This window comes from Talpa occidentalis, unplaced genomic scaffold (genome assembly GCF_014898055.3).
Source record: "Talpa occidentalis isolate TD23 unplaced genomic scaffold, MPIMG_talOcc4v2.1 talOcc4.13, whole genome shotgun sequence".
NCBI lineage: Eukaryota > Metazoa > Chordata > Mammalia > Eulipotyphla > Talpidae > Talpa > Talpa occidentalis.
Genome location: NW_023601322.1, coordinates 51,596,047 through 51,622,290, shown reverse-complemented (window position 1 = coordinate 51,622,290; position 26,244 = coordinate 51,596,047). Strand labels below are relative to the sequence as shown.

Sequence of the window (26,244 nt, the reverse complement as noted above, 5' to 3'; positions counted from 1 at the left end):
AAGCACTGGGTACAGTCAGAAGCGAGGGAGGGTGAGAGAATTCACCAGAGCCAGAGTGGGGAGCAGAACAGGCAGACAGACAAAATACACTGCTGAGGGGAGCAGTGAGCATGGCAGGAGAGTTCTGCGCGCTATGTGGGACCCTCACCCAGCGGCCGGGGATCGAACCGGCACTGCAGAGGCTGCGTTCAGGTCGCAATCCAGCGCTCAACTGCTGCGCCACCGGGGAGGCCCTCCATTTATTTATTTAGACAAATTTAGTTTAAAAATCTATTGTAGTCCTTGCCTTTCATGGAGTAAAATCTCTTAGATTTTCCTCCAAAATGGCAGAATAAAGAAAGACCTAGTAGGTTGATAATTTTATTATCAATAACAATAAGAATTTTCTTTCCAAGTAACTTATAAAACATAGAATTTAGTCCCTTTAATAATTACATATTATATATATATATATATACACACACACATAATGCACAAAGTAGCTTATCTTTCTCAGAAAAGACTAGGTTTATTTTCAAATAGTAATTTGTTCATGTGTAAAATATTATTTTCTAAGAATTATGCAATTATCCAAAGAAATGTCTACAACTGCTCTTTTTGTTTTTGTCTAAGTAATATGATGTTTAGTTTTCCATAAAATGCTGCATTTTCTTCATTCTCGATATAGTACTGTTTTAATAATAGATTTTTGAGGGTGTGGGGGTGTACAGGAGAAGAATGCTATCACATTAAATGTGCCTCTCTATTATACATGGCAATTTCAGAAATTCTACATTTTTAAAGATATTATTAAGACTCAACCTAGATTGGGCTCCCTGGCTTGGGAAACACAAAAGAACATTAAAAGTTGTTCAGAGCTATTGTTCAATACAGGTAATTTTAAGTCCAATTAAAAAAAATGTATCAACTTTGGGAATGTTTTCTTGCAGTCACTACATATATGTTGAAAAGACATATGTAAGAGTGACTATTCACAGTGACGTCAGTCACCACAAAATGAAAAGGCAATTTATATAATGGGAGAAAATATTCGCAGATCATACATCTTAAAGGGGGTTCACATCCAAAATATATAAAGAACTCATACAACTCAACAGCAAAGCCCAAACAATTCATAAATGAGAAGAAGACTTGAATAAGCATTTTTCCAAAGAAGACATACAGAGAGCCAATAGGTATGTGAAAACATGCTCAACATCACTAATCATTAAGCAAGTGCAAATCACAACCACCTCACATCTGTTAGAACAGAACTATCTAAATGACAAGAGTCAATAAATGTAGGTGAGGATATGAAAAAATGGGAACCCTTGTATGTTACTGGTAGGAAGGTATATTGGCACAGCCACGATGGAAAACAGTTTGGCGAATTCTCAAAAAGTTAAAAATGGAACTACCATATGATCCAGCAATTCCACTTATGGGTATTTACCCAAAGAAAACAAAAACACTGACTCAAAAAAGATATTAACCAAAATATGGAAACAAACAATGTTCATCAAGAGATGAATGGGTAAAGAAAATGTGGGGTACACACACACACACACACACACACACACACACACAATGGAATATTATTCAGTCATAAAAAAGGAAATCTTTCTATTTGAGACAGCATGGATGAACCTTGAGGGTATTATGCTAAGTGAAGTTAGTCAGACATTGAAAGACAATGTCATATGCTTTCACTTATATGTGGGAAACACAAAGGAGCTCATAGATCCAGAGAACAAACTGGTAATTGTCACAGTTGGGAGAGGTTGGTTGGGACAAATAGGTAAAGGGGGTCAAAATTACAAAACCCCATTTATAAAACAAATAATCAGGGAGACATAATATATAGCATGGTGACTAAAACTAAAAATACCATATTGCATATTTGGTATTTTTTGAAAATTGCTGAAAGAGTAAATCTTAAGTTTTTATCATAAGACAAAAAATCTTTTGTAATTATGTATGGTGATGATATTAACTAGGTTTATTGTGGAGACCATTTCACAAGGTATACAAATATGTCATTATGTTGTACAAAATTGTCCAGGGTATATACATATTTTCATTATTTTGTACACTTGGAACTAATATAATGTTATATGTCAATTATACCTCAATTTAAAAAATGAGTTCCTGTTAATACGGAAAAATAAATCACATTTTTCCTACACTTAAAGTCTTAATTTGAAACAGTCATTAAAACCACTGATACTTTTGGTTCATTTACTAATTGATATTTAAAACTGAAGTTGTGGAATATCAATTCTATAGTCAAAGGCTATTAGCAGGTTAAAATGCAAGGACATCTGGTAGGGGTAACCCATAAGTAATCCATCATCAGTCATTTACACCTCGGTGTGGTGTAGGCCTGGTTAGGAATGGTGTGTCAGGAATGACTAATTCAGAAGCTTCCTGTTTCATCCTAACTTTTACTATAACTCCAGTCCCTTTCTGGTTCTAGTATATGAACTTAGAAAATGCTTATGAAGTAACAACTTGCATTTATTTTGTTTCTTAACTTACCAAGCCTTTTCATGCATTTAAACTAATTCATTTCTTAGAGGGCTTCATTTTACAGATGGGAAAACACAAATTCAATTTGGCTGGGGAACTGCCTGGCCAACGATTGACTCGTTTATTTATTTATTTATTTAAAAAGATTTATTTATTTATTTATACAAGAATTGGGGTACAGGTCAGATGCGCGGGAGGGTGAGAGGATTCACCAGAGACAGAGCTGGGAACAGAACAGGCAGACTGATGAAATACGCTGCTGAGGGGAGCAGCGGGCACGACAGGTGATGTCTGCTGCGCCATGTGGGACCCTCGCAGGTCAGCCGGGATAGAACTGGCGCTGCAGAGGCTGCAGACAGCTTCACAGCACGTCGCTCAACCACCTGCGCCACCAGGGGAGGCCCGTTTTTTTATTTTTTAAAAAGTTTTATTTATTTATGCATACAAGAACTGGGGTACAGGCCAGAGGTGCGAGGGGAGAGAGGATTCACCAGAGACAGAGTGGGGAGCAGAACAGGCAGACCTACTGAAATTCACTGCTGAGGGGAGCAGCGGGTGTGACAGGAGAGGGCTGCTGCCCCACATGGGTAGTTCCCTGGCTGGGGATCGAACTCATGATGCAGTGGCTGCGGATAGCTTCATAGGCTGCGTTTTAACCCCTTGTGCCACCAGGGAGGCCCTGACTCGCTTTTTTAAATCTTGGGCTTATTCCTACTTCATTGGGGATTATGAGGGGATAATTTTGAAAAAATTTTTGCCAGAGGAGCATATAATGGCCTATGGTGGGAGGATATGGCTACTTTGGTGGTGAGAGAAGTATGGTGACCACAGCTGAGGGGAGAAGTCCTAAATGGTAAAAATAGTAATAAGGATGTAAAATAATGATACTTTATTTAAAAAAATTAAAAAGGAAGAAAAAGAAATTTTTTTGACGGATAAAAGACTTGAATCTAGGACCTGAAATCATAAAACATACAGTAAGAAAACATAGGCAAAACACTCCATGACATACACCTAAGATCTTCTCCAAAATCAAACAAAATGAAGGGGAAGATAAACAGCTGGGACTACAGCAAAACAAAAAGCTTTTGCACAGCAAAAGAGCAACCAAAATGAAGAGACACCCTACTGAATGAGAGGAAATATTTGTACACCATACAACTTATAAGGAAATGATATCAAAGATCTACAAAGAGCTTACACAACTCAATAAGAGCAACCAATGCAATCAAACAGTGAGAAGAAAAGTTGAAAAAACACTTTTCCAAAGAAGAAATACAAATGGCCAATGGGCACATGAAAAAATGAAATCAAAACCACAATGAGATATCATGTTAAAAAACCTGGAAACAACAAATGCTGGAGAGGATGTGCAGATAAAGAAACCCTCTTACACTGCAGGTGGGAGTGTATACCCGTCCAGCCACTATGGAAAGCTGCATGGAGGTTCTTCAAAACACTAAAAATGAATCTACCATGTTATCCAGTGATTCCACTCCTAGGAGTCTACCCAAAGAACACAAAAACACTAATTCAAAAGGAAATCTGCTCTCCTATGTTTTTTGCAGCACTATTTATTGTAGCCAAGACATGGAAACAACTTAAATGCCCCAAAATGGATTAGTGGATCAAGAAGATGTGGTATATATACACAATGCAATACTACTCAGTGATCAAAAAGATAAACTCATGCCATTTGCAGCAATATGGATGGAGCTGGAAAGGATTATGCTAAGCAAAATAAATCAGAAGGAATAAGATAAATATTGGACGGTTTCACTTACATATGGACTATACGGAGACCAAAACAAAAGGTAAGAAAAAAGACAAAACTTGCAAGCTGACCATAGATCTGTGACATAGAGCAAGGAATGGGGAGGGAGAGGGCTCAAAACACGGGAGGAAAGAGCACGAGGATCTGTGGTGATGGGTCATGGGTGCAGTGGTGGTGGGAGAACTGCAGGGATTACACCTGAGTGGAGAAATCAAATATTGTACAAAAATGAACAATGATGTAAAAAAATAAATAAATTTAAATACTAATTAAAAAATAAAAGAAAGCCTACATAACACTTGAAAAAAATTCAAAATTCATGGAAACTTCCAGGCCAAAAAAAAAAAAAAAAGAAAACTTTACTGTTAGGGGACTCATCCTCCAATTTAAGTGAAAACATTTTTATTTTTAAGTGCCAACAAGGTTCCTGCAACAAAACCACAAGTTTTTTTTTTTTTTTTTGAGGCTCTTATAATATTTACAGGTTAGTTCATCTTAAACTTGACAAGAACTTATCTTTTTAAAAATACAAGAAGCATAATAAAAAATATTAGATAGTTGCTCTGAACAAACACTTCATTTATATAAAAACCGTACCCAAGATAAATCCTTGAACAGGAGAACATGATCTTAACTGTGAAAATCCCTCTACTTCAAGGATTGGTTTCAAATCCCTATGGATTAAATTTAGGTAACAGCACATGGAAAGAAGTAAAACAAGAAAAGAAGAGCGGTATTTCTATATTACATTCAAGAAACGAAACACAGGCCCTGAGAAATTTCTGAGACCCTAAGAAATTAGAAACGTATATGTCAAAGTTGTAGACCTGGGTCTAATGGTTGCCAAATGGACGCTAGAGATGATGGTCAACACTGATGACAGAAGCTACTTTGTTGAGCAAATCTGTATCTTCCCAATAGCTGTCATTGTACCTAGAATTTCAAAACCACATATTCGATTGCAAATATGTGGTATTTGCAATCTGCCGATGGTACTGCTATCACAACAACAGCAGGTCATTAACGACACCTTTCACCTGCTCTGTGAGCTGCAGATCTCTTCAAGTGAGTGGAAAAATTAATCCCTGGTTGATATTTTCCATCTTAATTTTTGTAAATGACTGCATAATTAAATTTTTATGGGATGATGAAAACAAATGTATAAAACTGCAAGAATATTCAAGTGAAAATGGCTTTTAGCAAGAGTCGGCTGATAAATTGTCCCTCTGTGTTTTGTTCACTGTGATACCCCAGTTTCCAGGTTATCCTAGATTTCACCTTGGGGGTGTTCAGAAAATTCTACTTAAATGAGCGGATGATCCAATTAATTTCCATTTTTGTCAACTTGCATTTTTGCTTTTAAAAGAACTGAGTGACTATTAGAGCTGATTGCTTACAGGAGAGCTGGGGCTAGGTCCCAGGGAACTGAAAGAACACCCTTTATTCCAGGTAATTTTTCCTTTTCAGGCTGCTTCATGAAGTTAGCCCTGACCACAAAAGTGCCTGTCAGCATGATGTCCCTCTCCTCTGGACGAGTCCATCCATCAATCTCAAGGCATTCATCAAATGACAGCTATTCTACCCTGCCTCCACTGTCTATATTATATGCATGTGTAGCAGACAGGAGTTATAATATGAATACCACATACTTGCAATCTAATAATGGAAATTTTAAGTATGACAACTATTGGGAAGACAGATTTTGCAAATAAGAAAGTTTGCTTCAATCATGATTATTGCTCATTTCTAGCGTCCATTTGTCAACGATGAGACCCAATCTCTGACCTAGTGTATTTTCTCTAATTCATTCATGCCATTGTTACCGGAATAGGAAGAGTTGGCACTGGCTGATCTTACCTACTGTTTCTGGCTCTTTCAACAGTCTCACAACTGTTCCTACCTGTACACATCTCCCAATCTGTTATGGGACTAATAAAAGTAGGTTCTTCAAAAAAGAAATTCTTGTTTTCTATATGAATTTTCAGCAATGTACCACTGCATTGATCAAATACCACCTTTGTAATAATCCTGCTGGTTCTCAGAGCTGGAATGATTACAGAGATCATCTTGGATAGCATCATTTTTACAGATGATGAAATGAAAGCCCCAGATAGGGAATGACTCTTCCCAAGTACACTTTCCATACTACACATTGGGGGGGGGTGGTGGAGAAGCTCAGATTCATCCTATAGGGTTTATCTGTAACATCATCACACTGTCTGTATAGATGACACTCTAGGCTCTTAAGATTTGGATGATGAACCAGTGAAGGTTCACTCAGTTGCACTCAGCACCATTTTTGAAGAAATGGTTAACAGAAATCAGAGAACTAAGTGGGACTTAACTAGGGCACATAAGTAATCCTATCTATAGAACCAATGGGCCAAAATTCAGATATTCTAGAGACTAGAACTTAACTCTTTGATATTCAACTGTGGTCATTTGTTCTACAGATAAAAATCACAATGGGTCAAAATGAAAATTTTTCAACTCTTAAGACAGGTAATCAAACAAGTGTTATACCATTCCGTTTCAACAGTCACCACTCACTGTATTCCTAGAAAGGGTAGTTTTGAGAATTCCTTTCACATGTTTGGAGGTAACACAGTAACCTGTGGGAAGAAAACTAGTCATGGAAATTTTGGGTGCCAGAACAGGTGATGAGAAGATGTAGATTCTGGTGCGCAGAGGCAGCAGGGTGAGGGAATGGAGGATAGACTCCAAACAAGAACCCGCCACCGGCTGATGATGTGGCCTTCACATCTTCATTGTGGTCTCTGTCTATAAGATGGGGACACTAATGGTCTCCCTGCTGGGTGTTATGAGGTCTAAATGGGCTCATATGTCTAAATCTCTTAGTGAGTACTGAGTTTATGTGTCTGCTCTTCCGGGAAGGCTGAAATCCTTGGCCACCTTCAAAGCACAGATAGGATCTATCGAGTTTATTTACTTGATTCAAACTAAGCAATTTGAAAAGAAGAACATGATGACCGGAGTTAAGTAAAAAATAAATATTTAAATGCTAATTATCGGCATACCTATTATTATCATCATATCTTGCAATTCTTACTAATATTTAAAACTTCCTTTTATCCTCATCTTCTCTGCATTCCAACTCAACTGTTCAAATGAAGATGTTGCTTGGAAGATTCACATAGCTTCTGTTTACATGCTTTTTGTAAAGTTTTCACGACAAGCAGCTTCATTGGCTATGTTGAGCACAGTACCGTGACGTGAAATCACCCTCAATGTGAACATTCACATCCTTAGTGTGAACACCCGTCCCAACCAAGCCTTCACAGACAGAGGGTGCCCTAATGTGCTGGTTCTGGAGTAGGTGAGGTGGAGGGCAGAGCGAGTTCAATGTGATTGTAGGCTACATGGCTCACTGTACCTCAAAAGAGAGAAATCCTTATTGAAATTTTGTGTCTTGGCACAAAATACTAAGAATACTGACCCCACAAGAAAGGAAAGTTGCGTCTGGCTGTAGTTTTGCCCTGCAGGTGCTGCAGAGCTGGACAAAACCCCTCATCTCCTTGGGATTCTTGCTCATCTATAAAATCATGTGAGCATTCTCTGAACTGATTTATACATGATGAAACAATTTTTTTAAAGAGGACCAAAGGAAAGAAAAGTGATAATATATTTGGGTGCTGAGTCTTACTGTTGAGGAAAAATTAAAATGACTTTTTAATCTCAACACAACCTTTATGCTTTTCTGATTTGCTTACTTTCAGCGTCATTCTTGGGGTTCTCTCCTGGTTTGCACACGTGACAACTAGCATGAAGTGTAGAGAATTCTGACAAATGGCATCACACAACCCAACAACAAATTGTGTAGTGAATAGCAACTTTTCAGCAAAATAACTTAAAAGTTTTCTACAAAGTCTAAGAATGAAGACCGTAGTATTTCTAAGGGTTTATTTGTTATTGGAGTTATCTCTTATTATACACACCGGAAAGTGTTATGCTCTTGTGAGGTCTGAATCCTTTTTTCATCTATATACTCTTTACAAGCCAAAAACCTTATTTTCCAAAGAGAATGGAATTTTTTTTTCTAAAGAGCTAATTGAAATAGGATTTTTATCTACATTCTGTATGCTTAAAAGATGGCTGGAGAAACCAAAAAAGCAACCTGGGCAGGTGCTGAATTTAAGAAAGGAAAAAGTAACTTAATGAGTCAAGTAGCAGCAAAAATGTGGATTCTTTACAACTGTCCTGAAAAATCTGTGATACCACACTGAGCACAGAGTAGTCTAAAAACTGAGGGTACTGACTGTGTAAGCATTAGTGGGACAGCTCTGAACCAAGACAACAAAGGGGCAGATATAAGTCATTTCCCTTCCGACTCCTTTTCTCCAGGTGTTTACTGCTACTCTTAAACCCCTGGCAAGCAGGCAGTTAGTGAAATTCCCTGTTCTTGCAATCCAAATGAAGTATTTCTAGATGATTATGGGTTTAAATAATTATGGGTTTAATTAAACAATAAAACTGTCTTTATCATATCAATGGCTTTCAAATGAAAATCTAAAGCACTTCACAAATTCTTACCATCAAAAAAATAATTGGAATTTCATGTCTCTCTTATTGCAGACCTGGGAGTGAAATTATGAGCCTCAAGTGCTGTGTCTGTGGTGTGGACATAGTGTACCCCAGGAAATTTGCCCCTGCCCCCAAATGCCTCAGAGGATTTGTTTTTTGAGTTCTTATGTGTGTGTCTGAACAATCTTTATCTCTCTTCTTCTTGTTTATCGTATTTCTCTTTGGGTCCTCTTTATTTCCAATCTGATACATGCAGGGGCTATGGTCTCAGGCATAGATAAAGCTCTGATAAACATCTTAGAGTGTGACTTGAGAGGCATGCCTCAGCTTCTTGGCATGAAGAAAGCGATGTAGGGCTAGTTACTCTACCTCTTTATCTGCTTCAAGGGGATTATAATGGTGACTGCTTCATAGGAGTGTGTGTGTGCGTGCGTGTGCGTGTGCAGGTGTGTAGGAAATGAGATATTCCCTGCAAAACCCCAAAATGATATATTCTGTGGAACTAAGTATTCAATGATTACCCAAAGCAATGACATATACACTCCGTAAAAGAAAGCTTATCTGAGCATGGCAAGACACAGGGAGCTGGATCAAGACCTGCTGACCACTCTCTCCCTCACATCCAGTGAGTGACAGCAGTTGGTTATTTGTCCCCCCAGAATGAAGTGTTCTAATTGCATTCCTCCAGAATGCTTTATTTAGTTTGAGAAATGGCAGACTCTTTCATAAATCAGAACTCAGAAAGAAGCAGCAGACAAGGGAAGATGCAGTAGCAACCCTGCCTGCATACAGGGCTCTCCTAGAAGATGGTGGTCAAGCCTCTGCTGCAGGAAGAGAAGAGGAACTGAAAGTTGGCCCTGCTGGGTGAGCCCTGACCCCTCCAGACTGACTGTCATGTAGACAGAGTTATGACTGCACTCACATATTGATAATTTCTTATCTAAGCCAAGCAAATGATTGGTGACGTCCACCGACCTCGATGAAAAAAAAAGATGGAGATGAAAGATGGTGTGTGACCTGATCAAGTCTCACCTGCAGCTGAAATGAGGCTGACCTGGCATACCACAGGGACTAGTGGGTCCTGAACCCAAGAAGGTCACACCATAGGCCCTGCGGTCAGACTGCCTGGACTCCCTCTAGTTTCCAGCTCCATGAGTCTGGGCAACCAGTGCCTTTTCCTGGGCATGTTTCCTCATGTGTGATGAGGACAATGGGCCCTTCTTGGAATGTGACTTGGGGTAGGACTCTGAATGTGACTTGGGGTAGGACTTGGTATCAAGTGCTTGCTAAGTGAGCATTTGTCATTATCTCCATTGGGATCAAGTCAATTTTTCAACATCACTAAAAAAAAGATGGAAACTGAGGAGTAGAGAGAATATTTTGATAGGTTTATATAGTTTTTATCCCTATTTAGGTCTTCTTCATATTTTATCTAAACTCCATCATTTATTACAGATCAAAAAATTTTTCTGCAGAATGTAGTAATTTTCCCCCAATACCAATCCTTATATCCCTTGACCCTTTCCATGCTCCCTTTCTTTCTAAGCTTCAGAAAGCTCATTTTGTTTATTAGTGTCCACTATATTTTATAAGCATTTTGTTTTGTTGAGTTGTCAACTCTGTAAATGTCCAATATTTTCATTGTTGTTCTGACTTGCTTTAATATACATACTTCCCTCAAACTCTTTCCATTTTGCTGTAAATAGCAACATTTCATCTTTCCTTATGCCTGAATAATGTTCTGTTTGTGGATACCACATCGTAATCGTAATCAGTGGGCAACTTAGGTTGTTTCCATGTGAGTGTAATATGTTTTTTACTCTTCCCAGGCAACCCCAGTTTATGAAAGCTAAAGAGGGACACCCCTACAAACACCACGAACAGACCCTTCATTTAAGCCAGGCTTGTTTTGGGGCCATGCTGAGAAGGGCTGGTGGGACCAGGCAGCTTGTGAGCGGAGCAGGCATCTGACCATAGGAAGTACAGTGCTATCCCCTCTCCCCAAGGCTCCTATCTCCACACTACCATGGCCCTGCTGGCTGCAAGAATTCAGCAAGGACAGTAACAGCCACACAACCCTCTCAGGAGCACAGGGAGGGGGTGACACCCTCCATGAGCAACCACACTAACCACACTCTACGCATGTTCTTACCACACACATATATTTGATAGCAAAATCTCTAAATGAAACTTCCAAAGAATCAACACTTGGCAATACTTGATGAGGCTGTATACACTTGTAGGATAAATGATTTTCAGGCTTTTCTGCCCTCCCACCATTAGGAGTGCCCTGCCTGATGGGGCACCTGCATTTTGTTACGTTGTTATAAGTTGTGTGGTTCACTTCTGTGGGCCATGGCTGCAGTATTGAGATATTTGCCAAGAGAAGCAGAGGCAGGAGAGAGGCAGGAGAGAGGCAGGAGAGAGGCAGGAGAGAGGCAGGAGAGAGGCAGGAGAGAGGCAGGAGAGAGGCAGGAGAGAGGCAGGAGAGAGGCAGGAGAGAGGCAGGAGAGAGGCAGGAGAGAGGCAGGAGAGAAAGGGGGAGAAAGAACGCCAGAGAAGCCCAGAGTGAAGACTTGCTGGGGGCCAGGAGGCATAGAAAACATGAGCACAGAGGTATTGCTTTGTTTACCCAGGGTTGTATAGATGGTGAGAGGAAGAGAGGAGGTGAGAACTAGAGTCTTCACTCTTAGCCATAATGTTAAGGAACCTTCACACTAGCCATCAAAATGACTCAGATACAATTTATTAAAAAAATAGAATTACACGTGCAATGATTAAATTCTTGGTACTATTGGACTTCTGTCCATTTCAAAAAGGGGTCTCAAGAAAGGCTATCAAATTTCAAAGACTGCTTGGATATAAAGCTATCTTGTTTATCTCCATGCCCAGCTTACACAGGGCCACTTACAGGGTACCTTTACACGAGACCCTTTACACAGAATGCTTGCATTTCTAGTTATAGATCAGCAAACATGTCACATGCTTAGTCACTTCAAATCCATAACTGTGACTTCAATGAGCCATGCCTCACAGAATGTCCCAACGTGATTTTTTTGTAGAGCTAGATTCTCTTTCCAAATTCATTATAGGATGTAGGGGATTTGTGAGAAGGTCTCCCTGACATGTCCCCATTGCACGCCAGCCCCCATCCTTGGCCACCAGTGGATGGAGAGTTGGATGTCACCAACTTTTGCTTATGGGTCAATCCTTTTTTCCCTCTGCACCAACAGGTCAATGTGTCCTATCTATTTAAACTCTGTGTACCCCTCTTACTCCCATCTGTACACAAAAATTGATCTTGGTATTTTCAGTACTTAACATGGTTTCTGAAACACACCAGGTAATTTTTGAAAAAAATGAACTGAATGCTTATTCAGGTAAGTCTGATAATGGTTAACTGAAATATACTAATTTCTAGTAAATTAGATAAATTCAAATGATATGATTAATTGTAACTTTTTGAAAGTAAAAATAAGGAACAGTAATCTTTATCAACAAGATGACCCTGAAAGCCATTTTAGCTATGAAAAGATTTTTCTTTCATTCTTTTTTTTTTTTTTAAGAATAGTCATTGAAAAAAAAAGAATAAACATTGAACTAAATGTAGTATTTGGGCAATATTTCTAAGATAATGCATAAAACTTAGATAATATTTTGCACATGTGTGTATATGTGTGCATGCATGTTTAGGTGTTATGAGGACAAACAGAAAAAAAACAATATTTTGATAAAGTTCATTTTACCTCAACTTGGGATTTAGAAGTCTGAGTGGAAATGAATGAAGGTACCAATAATTATTTCTCTCTTGTTTTCCTATAGTTACATGTCTTATGGAATGAAAAAATACAATTAGCCTAAACTTATTTTTTCACCGCTAACATTTCCTTAAACTCCGTGTGTGTAGTAACTGTCACAACAATGAATTCAGTATTTAAGCTAAAAGATGACATTGTTTTTCTGAACTCCACTGTTCCCACAGTCCTGAAGGGGCTGGAGCTGCTCTGCTGGAAAAAAGATCTTGCTTCCTGACTGGTGAGTCCAGGTCTAAATCTGTGATCTGTCAATGTTTCCCTCTTAGTTCTGTCTTCTCCTTTTCTCAGTCTTCAAGTCATTATCCAAACTTATAGTACACCATTTTTTTTAAGGAATAAAAAAATCCTTCCCAATTGAGTGGGAGTCTATATTCCCTATCTCTAACTCTTGCTATCTCTTAGAAGCCCACCTTTGCAGCCAAGCTGGGTTCTCTGCACCACAGTCTTTTGTTCTTATGGTTTGCTGGTGACCAATTTTATTTGTCCAGGAAACTCCACTACAGCAAGTGGAGTCACAAATCCTTCTGTTTGAGCACAACTGTCTTTGTGAATCTTCTCAGAATGGCTACAAAAGTTCTAGTCTATCAGGTTAGTTAGCATTTAATTACATGATGCTTTATGGCTCATTAATTCTAAATCAATTATATATGAGAGAGATATATTACATACATCTTATACTGTACTGTCCTAAGTTTCTTGAGGCTTGAAGTCATAATTTAGGCTTTCTTTGACTAACTCATGGTCCTAAATACAATGTTGAGCATGTGGCAAATACCTGACTTTAGCACACATTTTTCTGAGTATAAGTATATGCTAAATGCTGTGCCAAGCAGAAAGGAGATGGCACCGATCCCTGATAAAGTCCTATTTTCTGGTAAAACTCAAAGTGACTATTCATGATGTGTACTTTAAAAATAAGAGATCAGGCATAAAAATAAAAAAAAAATTAACTCTAGGTACAACTGGTGGGACTTAGAGCGGGGCAAATAACTTATTCCTTTAGTTATTCTAATCACTCATCTTTAATTGAGCATTTAATATGTGCTCAGGGTAGACATTTGACAAATAATTAAATAGAACAAATGTATAGTGTAAAAACTGTGTTCTTGGGAGTCCTCATTTTTTAGGAAGAGGAAGAAAGAGCAGATAGGGTTTTGAAGGTGCTAAGAGCAAGAACTGGTAAGATAGAGGGGCTGGTGGGTGACATGCAGATGGAGGTGAGTGTCACCTAAAAGAAGTCAGGGTTTTATTCTTGGGCAGAAATTTCAAGTTAGGTCTATGAAAGGGAAAAAGCTGCGGGAAGACAGAAAGCAATAAAGCAAGAATGAAGACCACAGGATGAGAACAGAATGAACAGGAAACTGGTGTGAGACAAAGACATTAACCTGCACTGCAACAGTTAGAGAAATACAGCTGACCCTTGAACAATATGGGTTACCTCTTATATGTAGATTTTCAACCCCTACTCTTGCGCCTCATCCTCTATCCAATATGAAGATGATGAGAATGAACACCTTTATAAAGATCCACATAATTTTCTAGATAATTTTTTTTTTACTCTAGCTTACTTTATTGTAAGAATGTAGTACACAAGGCATATAACACAAAATATGTGTTAGTTGACTGTTTATGTTGATGGTAAGGCCTTTCATCACCAGCAGGCTGGTAGTAGTTAAAGAGTTTCAAAATTTTGACTGCTGAGAGGATTGGTACCCATAAGCCCCCATGTTCAAGGGTGAAATATAATTCCAACTAGACCTACCAAATGCTCTAGTAGGTTATCAGCCACATGGAACGAAGGTTAAACACCCTCCATTTCGTTCCACTTGAAGAAAATATATAAAGTGTGGTCTCTCTTGGAGGGATGAGTCTATAGTTTCTACACTTTAAATCACTGATATTTACTGGATGATTCATAAACTCTTTCTATACAGTCACCACAAGTATTTTGGCACTTTGTCCCAGCACTAAAGCAGTTTCCATACAATTTACTTTAATATAGATTTTATTTGAAAAACATTTGCTTGGCAATTCAGGCTAGCTATTTCTTCCATACTATTAGCACTAACTATGTCCCTCCAGGTGGGCGTAAGAGAGGCATTTCTAACTTTTTTTAATTTCCTGAATTTTGACCCATACATATGTATTTTCTACTCAAATAAATACAAATACCTGAGAAAATGAAGGTGCTTTGTGTGGTGAGAAAGTTACACATAAAACTGATTTAATTCGACCTACATACCATAATAAAAGATAGGATAGAAAATGTTTGGGATTATTTTAAGAGGTGAAGAAATAAACCCACACATTCATGCATGACATTCTCATGCGAAAGTAAAAAAATTAAAAGCCAAGGTTTTGAAGGAATCTTCTCAGGAGCAACTTCATTACTCTGTCTCTTAAAAACTCTGTGTATCTTCCTCACAAACCACACATGGTGACTCATTACTGTTAACTTGTACTGCTCTTCTCGCCATTTCCCAATAGGGAGCTAAAAAGTTCAGAATGTTTTCTCCCAGAGTTACATAAACTCACAATGGTAAGGATGAAGGTATTTTTCATGTTACATTCTTCTCAGAAAGTGTCTTCACCAGCAACTTCCTCCTTCAGCAAATCAAGCAACAAGCTTCTAATATGTCCAAATTTGAAGTGAAACTTGATAACAAAAATCTTTTTGGTTTGACCTTCACACTTTCAAAGGATATGAAGTTTCAATGATAGCTTATCAAAAAAAATTAATATACATATTTGCTTTACTTTGTGATTTAAAAAATCTTTTTCTATCAGGATAAACACTTAAAAGGTAAAGCTGTCCTGTGGCTCACGTCCAGAATCCTCAGTGTGTCAGTGTAGGAGCGAGGAGGCTGCTCCAGCCTGGTCCTCTCCCGCCAGCTCCACTATTAAGAGGATGGATGATATGCTTTTTATTATGTGAAAAGCAGCAGCATGATCCACATTTTATCTGCATTTTGTTATAGTTTTTGGAAATATTCAAAAGACATGGCCAATAGCTTTTCCCCTGAAATATTTATCATGGATAAAATTTATTAGTGTGCTAAAACTAAAGTGTGAACATTTTGATAAGGGCATGGTAATTTTACAGCCTGAGAGTACACTCCTAAATGCACTCATGGAGCACTAAGAGTAAAGGTATCTTCCCAGAGGAGAAACATGGAGGTCCCCATGTTAACTAAGTGGTCATAGTTCACAATTACGTACCGGAAGGACACAAGATCACTGCTGTTTCTGCTGCCAGAATACTATGCAAATCTAGTTATGACACAGCACATGACACAGGGAGGGCATTCCACAAAGTCAATGTCTACTCAAGGTCATGAAAGAAAAGGAAGGATGAGAGACTGCTGGGGAATAAAGGTGAAATGGAGACTACAGGCAGCAACTGATTCTGGATGACTGGATCTGATTATTGACCATAATTATCACCATTATTATTATAATCACTGTATACTAACTACTTTTGGGGAAACTGATAAAATTTGAATAATGTCTGTAGAAAACAAAATAGCACTGTATAAATGTTGAATCTCCCAATTTTGATTCCTGTGCTGTGGTTATATAAATGAATGTTCTTGTTCATAGGACATTACACACTGAAGTGTTTAGAAGTAAAGGTGCATGATGTCTGCAACCATCTCTCAATGGTTCATAAAAAATGTGTGTTATTGGCAAAAGAAAATATCATCAGAATGAAAAGGGATACAACTCACTGAGCAAAGATATTTGCAAATCATAATTCAACAAAGGGTTAATATCCAACATATGTAACAAACCCAAACAAATTAACAACAACAATAACAACTCAAAAAACAAACCCTGACTAAATTATGGGCAGAGGCTCTGAATAGATAATTTGCCCAAGAAGACATACAGATAGCCATGAAAAGATATCCATCATCTCTCACTGTTGGGGAAATGCTAATCAAATCCACAATGATATACCTCACATCTATGAGAATGCCTATCGTGCAAAAGACAAAAGCTGTCTTTTGGTAATTGTATTTGGCAACTGGTAAAAGTGTTGGTGAGGACATGGACTTATCTACTGTTGATGGGAATGTAAACTGGTGCAGCCATTATGGGTAACAGTATTGCTATTTCTCAAATAACAGATCCCACTTTATCTGCAGAATTTACCCAAAGAATACCCCCATGCTCATTGCAGCATTATTTGCAATAGCCCAGAGTTGGAAACAACATAAGTATTCATCGACAGATAACTGGATAAAGAAGATGTGCTATAAAATACAGTAGAATATTATTCAGCTATAAAAAAAATGAAATCCTCCCTTTGCAACAACATAGATGAACCTAGAGGGTGTATGCTACGCAAAATAACTCAGATGGAAAAAGAAAAGCACTGTATGATTTCATTGATAGATAAAGAAAGTACATAAAGAAACAAAAGGAATAAACTAGATAAAACAAAGGTAAACCTTCAGTACATAAGACCAAATTAGTGATTACCAGAAGAAGAGGGGGAAGTGGAATTGGTAAATTGGGCAAAAGGGGTTAATTGTATGATGAAGGATGGAATTAAACTTAGTGGTGAACTTAAAAGTACTATATATAGATATTGATTTATAATGATGTATATCTGAACACTATATCATGTTATAAACCAATAAAACTTTTTTTTTAAAGATTTTTTTTTTATTTATTTATACAAGCACTGGATACAGTCAGAAGCTCAGGAGGGTGAGAGAATTCACCAGAGCCAGGGCAGGGAGCAGAACAGGCAGACTGACAAAATACACTGCTGAGGGGAGCAATGGGCGCCACAGGAGAGGTCTGCGCGCCATGTGGGACCCTTGCCAGTGCCCAGGGATCTAACCAGTGCTGCAGAGGCTGCGGACAGCTTCGCAGCCCAGTGCTCAACCACTGCGCCGCCAGGGGAGGTCCCCAATAAAACATTTTTAAAACGTGTGTACATATAGAAAGAATGAGAAAGCCAAACATTAACCATGGTTGAATCTGGGTGAAGGGTATATGATATATGGGAAGAAGTTCTGTGTACTACTTTCACACTTTTGAGTAAGTATATAAATAGTTTCAAAATAAAAGTTACCACTTATTAGGAATGTTATATCATAAATCTTATGATAACATTTCAAAGAAAAAGTGAAATTTGGAAAGGGTGTCTTCATTGAAGCTCTAGTATCTAACTAGAATACATGTATCTAACTGAAATATTTTATTACAATGATAGTAATTCCTTTTATTAGCATACCAGACATGCATAGGGACGTATGGCGATAATTCTTCTTGAGCATTTAGGCACACACATTATGAGACGTGGAAGCAGGTGTCTGATGGATGAAATGTCCTTCGCCCAATGACAGACAACCCAGGAGTGACATCCCAGGAGCAGACATGTAAGAGTGGCCTCTATGAATCTTTGGTCTTTCAAAGGCAACTTGCTTTTCATCACCCCTGGACTAGAATCACCGAGTGGATCTCAGCAGCCTTGGAAGGGGCCCAAACCGCGATCTAGACACACAGGCCTTTCCTAACAAACACTGCTCCTTCCTCCAATATGTCAGGGGTTGATGCCCCACTTGCCCCCACAAAGTGTTCCAATAATCCCTACAAACATGTCTCCCACAGCCGTAGGCAATGGGATCAACTGAATTTGTTTGTAAGTCTGCATTCCCTATGGACAACAAGCTCTTTGGGGAACAGTCTCCTTATTCATCTTGGTATCCACAGACACTTGAGTCTGTGGAATAAATACTGAAGAAGCCTAAGGTGCTAATGTGTAAGATGCTCTTGCTCCCGTGTGTCCTTCTTGACAGAACCTTCACACCCAGTTTTGACAAGAAAAGCCTGGGGGGGTCATCACTGTTATACCACTGAAGACGACTGCTCTTGGCTTACTCTGTTAAGACAACCTGTAATTAGAAACTGAGGAAAGGCGACACAATGGCAAGAGTGGCTTAGTCAAGGTCACACAGTGGCAGGACTGGGTTCTGTGCCCAGGTGGTCTGGCTCCAGTGCCTTCCCTCACACAGGGATGCAGCCCTGTCCAAGGATGCAGAGACCTGGGTGGGTATCTTTGGAGCATCCTGCCTACTTCCTGCCCCAGATGGGTACTCCTTCTAGGTCCCGTCTTTCCTTGAACACATTGAGGCAGTGCTGGAGCCCAGAAAGACTCCTCTCCATGCAGCTCTGTTCAGGCAGCTGGTCCCCCAGAGGGTGGCTCAGTACCAAGCACCTGAGCGGGGTCCCAAGATGCCCCTAAACAGTTTCTGTTTATTAATTAAAACTGAAGTGACTCTCTTTGATGCCACATATAAACAACTTTCAGAGTTTCAGATCACTGCACAACACACACTTCCCACTTTTTATACTGCTAATGTTTCCTCCTTTCTCTTTTAAAACACTAAACCTGGGCCTCCCTGGTGGCAAAGAGGTTAAAGTCGCAGCGCTATTAAGCTGTCACCAGCCACTGCAGCATGAGTTTGCTCCCCCACCAGGGAGGTGACCCACATGGCCCAGCAGACTCTCCTGTCTTGCCCACTGCTCCCCTCAGAAGTGTATTTCAGTAGATCATCCTGTTCTGCTCCCCAATCTGTCTGGTGAATTCTCTCACCTCCATACCTCTGGCCTAAGCCCCAGCTCTTCTATGCATAAATACATAAATCTCTAAAAAAATACAAAACACTAAAGTTTACTACCTCAAAGGACAAAGAACACGATGGCTGCTTGGGATGGAATTAAATCCACTTTTGAGTAAAAATGTTGGTTTCCTGTTTTGCTGCTGTGCCCTCTTTCCTTTAACATGACATGAGGTCCCCACCATGGGCCAGTTCCAACTCATTACACACACAGCTCTTTGCTGAGGGCGGCAAAGAGTCTGATTAGACTTTTTTTTTTTTTTTTTTTAATTTATACAAGCACTGGGTACAGTCAGAAGCGCGGGAGGGTGAGAGAATTCACCAGAGCCAGAGCAGGGAGCAGAGCAGGCAGAAGGACTGAAGTACACTGCTGAGGGGAGCAGCGGGCGGCAGGAGAGGTCTGCGCGCCATGTGGGACCCTCCTCTGGTGGCCGGGGAGCAGCCAGGGATCAAACCGGCGCTGCAGAGGCTGCAGGCAGCTTCGCAACCCAGCGCTCAACCGCTGCGCCACCGGGGAGGCCCGAGTCTGATTAGACTTTAAGTAGATGAGCACACAGAGAGGTTTTCAGGTATAATCTGATACAACCTGAAAGAGTGAATCTGGGGAGGGAAGGGTGGGAATGGAGAGAGGAAGAAGCATGTTCCCCAGGAGCTAATACAGCCAGCTGCCACTTTCTGACAATGCTGGTAGGGCCCAGGGGCTCTCTGATGGGGTACAGGGATAGATAATGGGGATTCAGGTAGAGTCCACAGACTGGGTTCCCAGGGACCATAGTTTTCACTCGATTTACATAGTGGGCTTCAAAGACACTTTGGGATGGGGGTGAGAGTGCTCAGTGGTTAAAAAACACAAGGAAGACCACTAGCTTGGATGATGTGGACTCCAGAATTTCACAAACTTTCCCCAGAGGAGACAGTACAAGACACGGGCAGGAGCAGCTTCCATGGATGAGGGGGTCGCCCTCCTCAGTGCAGCTCAGGAAGCCCTGCCCCAGCCTCCCTCGCTCCTCCTTTCCTGAGGGCGGCCACTGCGAGAGGTCACATCTTTACACAGGACTGCACTGAGTTTCTGGGGCCTCACCCAGTGATTCCTGCCCTCTGGGTTTATGTTAACATGCAGGTCTGATAAAACATCAGCTCAGGAAATATCAGGTGGTGAAGTCAGAACACCGCCTGGCATATCACACCATTTTCTGTCTCTCCTTAAGTCTTGTTTATTCTGTTCCTCTTAAAAAGCTAGCAAACACAACTGTAACAGAGCCAATAAAATATCTGCATTTTACAAAGAAAAAAATCAAACAAATTAATAATTTATTTTAATTCACAAATAACTTTGTTTGATATTATGCTAACAGCTTTTTGGGAGGTGGGGCGGACAACTGCAATATTTTTTATGTTTTATAAAAGCTTAAATGATGCACATTCTGTCAAGTCATCACCTAAGACTAATTATTTTCTATCACTTCATGGGTGATATAAAGACGTGTGCTAACCAGAGGGGGCCTCCTGGGTCTAACACAAAGATAATTTAAGTTTTGGGTGTATACATGAGAGCAAAACTGTAATGAGGTAACTGTCAATCAGTTACACCACCCCATACCCACTGCCCTTACCTGTACACCAGCATCCGAAACAGTTGCCTTACTTCCAGCCTTGCCTCCCTGCAGTCGGTTCACCCACTGTCAGAGTGATCTTGATACAAAACCAATCAGATCTCATAATTCCACTGTCAGATGCTCCAAAGTCTTCCCAGGTCAGTACAGACCAGCCTAAGAGACCAGGACATTTGTCCCTAACACTTTCTCTAACCACACTAGCAACTCTGAGCTCAATGAATAGATCACAATCTATGAGGATGAATTAAATACTGCACATGTCTCAGCCATGTGTCTTCTCTTTCCTTATTCTTCCTTTTTAAAAAATGCTATCCGGTATAAATCTGGGTCTTTCTTTCTATTACAACTTAAGTTTCCCATAATTCAATTGAAATTCAAAAGGCAATATAAAGAGGAAAGGAACAAAGGTAAACATAAGTGTGATATTTTTAGAGGAAATTCTTAAGATAACACTAAGATAAGTTTGGAATTTTTATTATAAAGAGGAATCTCATGTAGAATTTTAAAATATTCTTATTTTAAAATTAATTTTTAATGATAAAATATATTTGGTTCAAAAATGCTTTATCTCTCTAGGAAAGTAAACTTAATACCCTCAAGGAATTAGACTGGGACAATGAAAGGCTTCCTCTAGGATTGGATCTTAAAAATGTATTATATTTAGTACATTAGTATTATGTTTACTATTAAAATACCTCATTTAGTCCCACTTTTATAATGTTTACAGAAACACATCTTTAAATAAAGGTTAATTTTCTCTCAATGCACCAAGTGTTAACTAATGTGTAAGTGAGAAATTTATCTTGATAGGATTCTTAGAATTAATCAAAGTAACACAATCTAATAACATAAGTGATGTAAATATTTCACATCACTCTGGAGTAAATGAAAATTGTGTGCAAATTAATATATATATAATTCACTGATATAAAATTGCATTTTCAGAAAGTTATATAAAATATCAATTGTTTCATTTATATGTGACTATTATAAACAAACAATCACATTTAACATAAACATAGACACATATGACAACAGAACATTAAGATTTAAAACTACCAAAAATGCTTTCTGGAAACATTATAATTACATTTGCAGATTCTGCTGGTTCCCAATTTCCTTCTATTTTATTGATAATTAATTATGGGTTCTGAAAATAATATTCAAGTAGCCTTAACATATCTTTCACATCTAACATATAATGTATCTTTCATCTTAACATAAAAATATGTGAATTCAAAGAAAATGGTTTCTTGACTTTTACTTTATTAAAACTATTCATTTTTTTTTTTTTAAATCTATTCATGTTTTAGTTCAAAAACGCTTGGGCAACTTAGATGCTTTAGAGTCCTTTGTAGTAATACATGTGGGAGTTACTGTTTCCCTTATCATTGTATAGTTTGTCATAAACAGAAGAAAGGACTTGTGTGATGGATTAATACATCTTTATCCTAATTTCTCACTATATGTCAAGAATAATTATTTCCTAAACGAGAACCACATTGAGATTCTTTTATGATAACTTTTAGGCAAATATGACCATATAAAATTAAGAACTCAAACATGTGTCTATAAATGTGTAAGTCAAAATCTGAATGGGAATGCCACACAAAATTTCAGCTAGGACCTTATAGTTTTGGGTGACTTCTGCAATATGTACACTATCATAGAGTGTGGCAATAGCTCTAGCTGGTGGAGTACTGCTTACCCTCCGCATTTTTTCCCATTAAACCCCTCCAAGTCATCCCACTAAAGTCACAGTTTAGTAAAAAATAATGTGCCTGCTATGTTAAATGTCTCAGCTCCATCTTCCAGTCAGTTCACTACCTCAACTTCCTTCTTATTACAATTTCTAGAGATTTCACTGGCAGCACTGGCATACTCATCAGAAGTAAAAACCACAGAAGAGGATGCAAATAATAGTTTTTCTATAAAAAAAACGTAATTATTATCTGCCATCTGGATACAGATCCTTTAGAGTAGACACCAAAGCTTGCTAAAGAGAAGGTAGGCCAGCGTGATGCCACCTTCTGTACTTCAGTCAGCAGGGATGGCCTGCCTGTTCGACCCCCTGGGCTCTGTGTATATTCCTTCCCAGAGGGCATTTTGAGAATGAAAAACATTTCACCTGGCCAGGTAGTGAAAACCCTGAAACACCGTGATTGATAGGAACACACAGTAAATGCACACGCACACAGAGTCAGCTATAACACGACTTGTTTTCTGAGAAGTTAGCAAATACATTTGCCTTTGAAACACGCTTAATCAAAACATGCTTAAACAGCATTTTAAAGAAATATATATCCACCAAATGAGAGAAAACCAGTACTCAGATCAGCTTTTTGCATAAATAATACTGCCATCCCTGTGATTAGGAAAACAGCTCCAAACACTGCAGGTATGAAGCAACTACATCATACATCAAACAGCAGACATTCAGAAGTGAACAACGTCTTTTTATTAAAGCATGCATTCTCCTCTTGTTTGATCTGAAAGATGCTATCTTCAAAATAAATTGAGTTCTTTCTTCCTATTATTTCCATGGAGGCAGCCCTATACCATGAACTATTTCTTTACTCTTTTTATCTGGGAAAATGCTTAATTATTAACTCAGAAATACATATGAGCGAAAATACCATCAATATTTCTTATTGTCTTCCTGATAATTAACCTCACCAACACATTCACAGAAGCCTTTCTTACAATTCTAATGTTAACATTTTAACAAACGCAAATATTTCAGTATAAACAAACCATTTCTTTTAAGCAGAGAGTTAGATTTTGAAGAAAGTTAAATAATGAATTAACATTGACGCTCAGTAAGCAAGTTCATTTTGCACCATTTAAGTATTACAATAAAGATTTACTTACCTGGGAATATTCAAAGTCAGTGATCGGGGCTATACTCTTGATATAGTCTGACCGAAACTGGTTTTCTGGGTTAGCCAGTGGAACAGGAGGTATTATAGTACTCATAGCTGAAACAATTGTCTGAAATGAAATAAAGGAGAAAAAGGTGTGGATAAAGATAACAGTTATGCTCTATATATGATAATCTAAAATACAGCAGTTCAATCTACACAGTTTTACCTTTCTGGTAAAACAAAAAAGTCCTTACCACAATAGCATCTTTAACATTTTTCCGGATGTCCAGAATTTTCTGTTTCTTTTCCCTGCATTAAAAAAGAACTGCTATTAATTTAATTTACCTTTAGCACTGACTTGAATCAATGAAGTGGGTTTTTAAATTTCCAGCTGCAGCATAGGGTTGAACTGATTTTACTAGAGCTTCAAGAGCAGCAAAGCTGCAAGAACTGCAAAGTTTTTACTCAGGAAAGGAAAACATCACCCATTTCTAATTTGTACCCACAGAGATTACACAAAAATGGCAGAAGAAAAACAACAGAACTATACTTGTAAATTATTTTTTTAATATATCCATGTTGATAGTTATGGATTGGAATAAATGCGGATAAATGACAGGGAGAGAAGACTAACATCATACTTTGTTAAACAAATTGCTAATATTTTCCTAGACATTAATTGAAAAGGACTTTGTCTAATTAAAACACATTCAACAACAAATTTCTGTTGTTAAAGGTCTAGTTAACGACCAAAATTAACTGTTCAGAAGAAAGCACTTTTGGGAAGACTGGGCGACAAGTGACAAAGCTGCAAGCAGTTTGGAAGCAAAAGCTGATAATGATCATTCCTTACTCTGGATTGAAGCCATTTACATGCAGGATCCTCATCTGTTTGACGATAGTGCTTTTCCCAGACTCACCAGCTCCTACAAATAAACAAAAAGAATGTTGGGATTTGCAGCATGATACCGTTGCCCTTTCACATCGACCCAGACTGAACAATAATCCCACCCCTGCTCAGTCGTTTTCCAGCACGAGCCAGTTCTGCGCTGGGGCGGCGGGAGACCCAGGGCCCGGTGGCTCAGCGGGGCGAGGGCGCGCGAGGCTCCCGCCCGGCCCTGCCCGCCAGGCCCTCGCGCCGGCGGCTCCCGGCTCGCGCTCCGCTGGGCCCAGGCCACCGCGCCCCTTACCCAGTAGCAGCAGGCGGTGAGTGGCTTTGTAAGCCAGGCGCTCCTTTTGCAATTGTTTCTCGATCTTCTTGTTGGCCTCGCGTCTTTCTTTTTCGTCGACGCCCTGGTCTTCGGCGGTCTTGCTGTTACCCAAACACCCCATGCCTGCCCGCTTGGCTGGACGTCAGGCACCGTTAGGAATGGGCACAAAATGTGCAGATGTGTGTGGCTCCTGTGACGTCTTCTCTTCCTAGCTGCTGAAAGAGCCGGTCTGGTCTCGGTGTGTTCCGATCAGAGCAGTCGTGTCGTCTCCCTCCCTCTGCCCACCGCCAACTCCCAGCTAAAAAGGATGCAAGGAAGACGCTCGGAGTCAAAATGCTTTTTAAAGATAACTATTTAGAATGATCTGCGGCGTAAATCACACACAGGGAGCGGGGCTGGCCCTAGGGCGAGGGGTGCGCTGGAGTCAGCCGAGGTGGCGCTGCGTCCCCCGCGCGCCCGGCGCCCCTCGCGGAGCTCGGTGCCCTCAACCCCGCCCCCGGCGGCGCAGCCCGAGGCGCGCAGTCTGGACCCCCGAGGGGTGAGGGCGCGCTCCGCCGGGTGCCGGGGGTCCCGCCGGTGGGGACCGTCTGCTGCGCAGAGGGATGGAGCGCGCCGCCGGGTCCCGTCAAAGGCGACCGTGGGCACCTGCAGCTCGCCCGCGCGGGCTCTGCCCTCGCACCACCCCTCCCGGGTCTGCGCCCCCCCGGGGTCTCCGCGTGGAGGGAAGGGGAGCTGGCAGGCTCCGGGGTGGCGGGGCTGGGATCGTAGAGGGGCGCTCACGCCCACTGGGTCGGAGGGGCAGGGAACTGACCTCCAGGAGCCCGACCCGCGGGAGGCTCACCCGCGTGGGGTCCGGACCGCGGCCGCGTGCGCTCTCGCACCCCGAGCCCGGGAGAGTGGGTCTGGGCGTGCGCTCCCCTACGTTCCCTCCGACGCCTCCCTGCTCGCAGGCAGGCGAGGACTCGAGCAGGATCATGCATATTCTATCAGGGAGGAGGATCTGTAAGAGGCTCACCAGTCACACCGCCTTTGTTGCACTCATTTTCTAGACTATTCCAGCGCACCCACGCCGCCGCCTCCCTTGCCTTCTGTCTTTACCTCAGCCCCCGTTTCTCCTTTGGAGTTCTCTGAACAGCTCTACTACTTTTCTAGAAGGCACTGTGGCATCGAACTTGGCACAGCAGCCCAGCAGCAAAGAGAGGGCAAGCGACTGGCCAGTGTTTCTCCCGTATTGTCAGAGTGTGAAGGCCCCTCCGGTCCCTTATTGTAGCTCTAGCCA

The 26,244-nt window shown here is 40.2% G+C and overlaps 1 protein-coding gene across 2 annotated transcripts in view; it reads right to left on the bottom strand.

Annotated features, from left to right (window-relative positions):
- The window catches only part of GNAL (G protein subunit alpha L), a 189,053-nt gene that overhangs the window by 81,182 nt on the left and 81,627 nt on the right, over positions 1-26,244 (bottom strand). Inside the window, exons 1-4 of one of the 2 annotated variants that reach the window (XM_037508853.2) lie at positions 24,945-25,263; positions 24,608-24,680; positions 24,009-24,063; positions 23,762-23,881 (exon numbers count right to left, since the gene is read on the bottom strand). In XM_037508853.2, the coding sequence (XP_037364750.1) occupies positions 23,762-23,881; positions 24,009-24,063; positions 24,608-24,680; positions 24,945-25,086 (390 nt within the window). In that variant the 5' untranslated portion in view covers positions 25,087-25,263. Of the gene's footprint in view, positions 1-23,761; positions 23,882-24,008; positions 24,064-24,607; positions 24,681-24,944; positions 25,264-26,244 lie in introns of those variants that run through there. The other variant, XM_037508852.2, reaches the window with a different exon arrangement.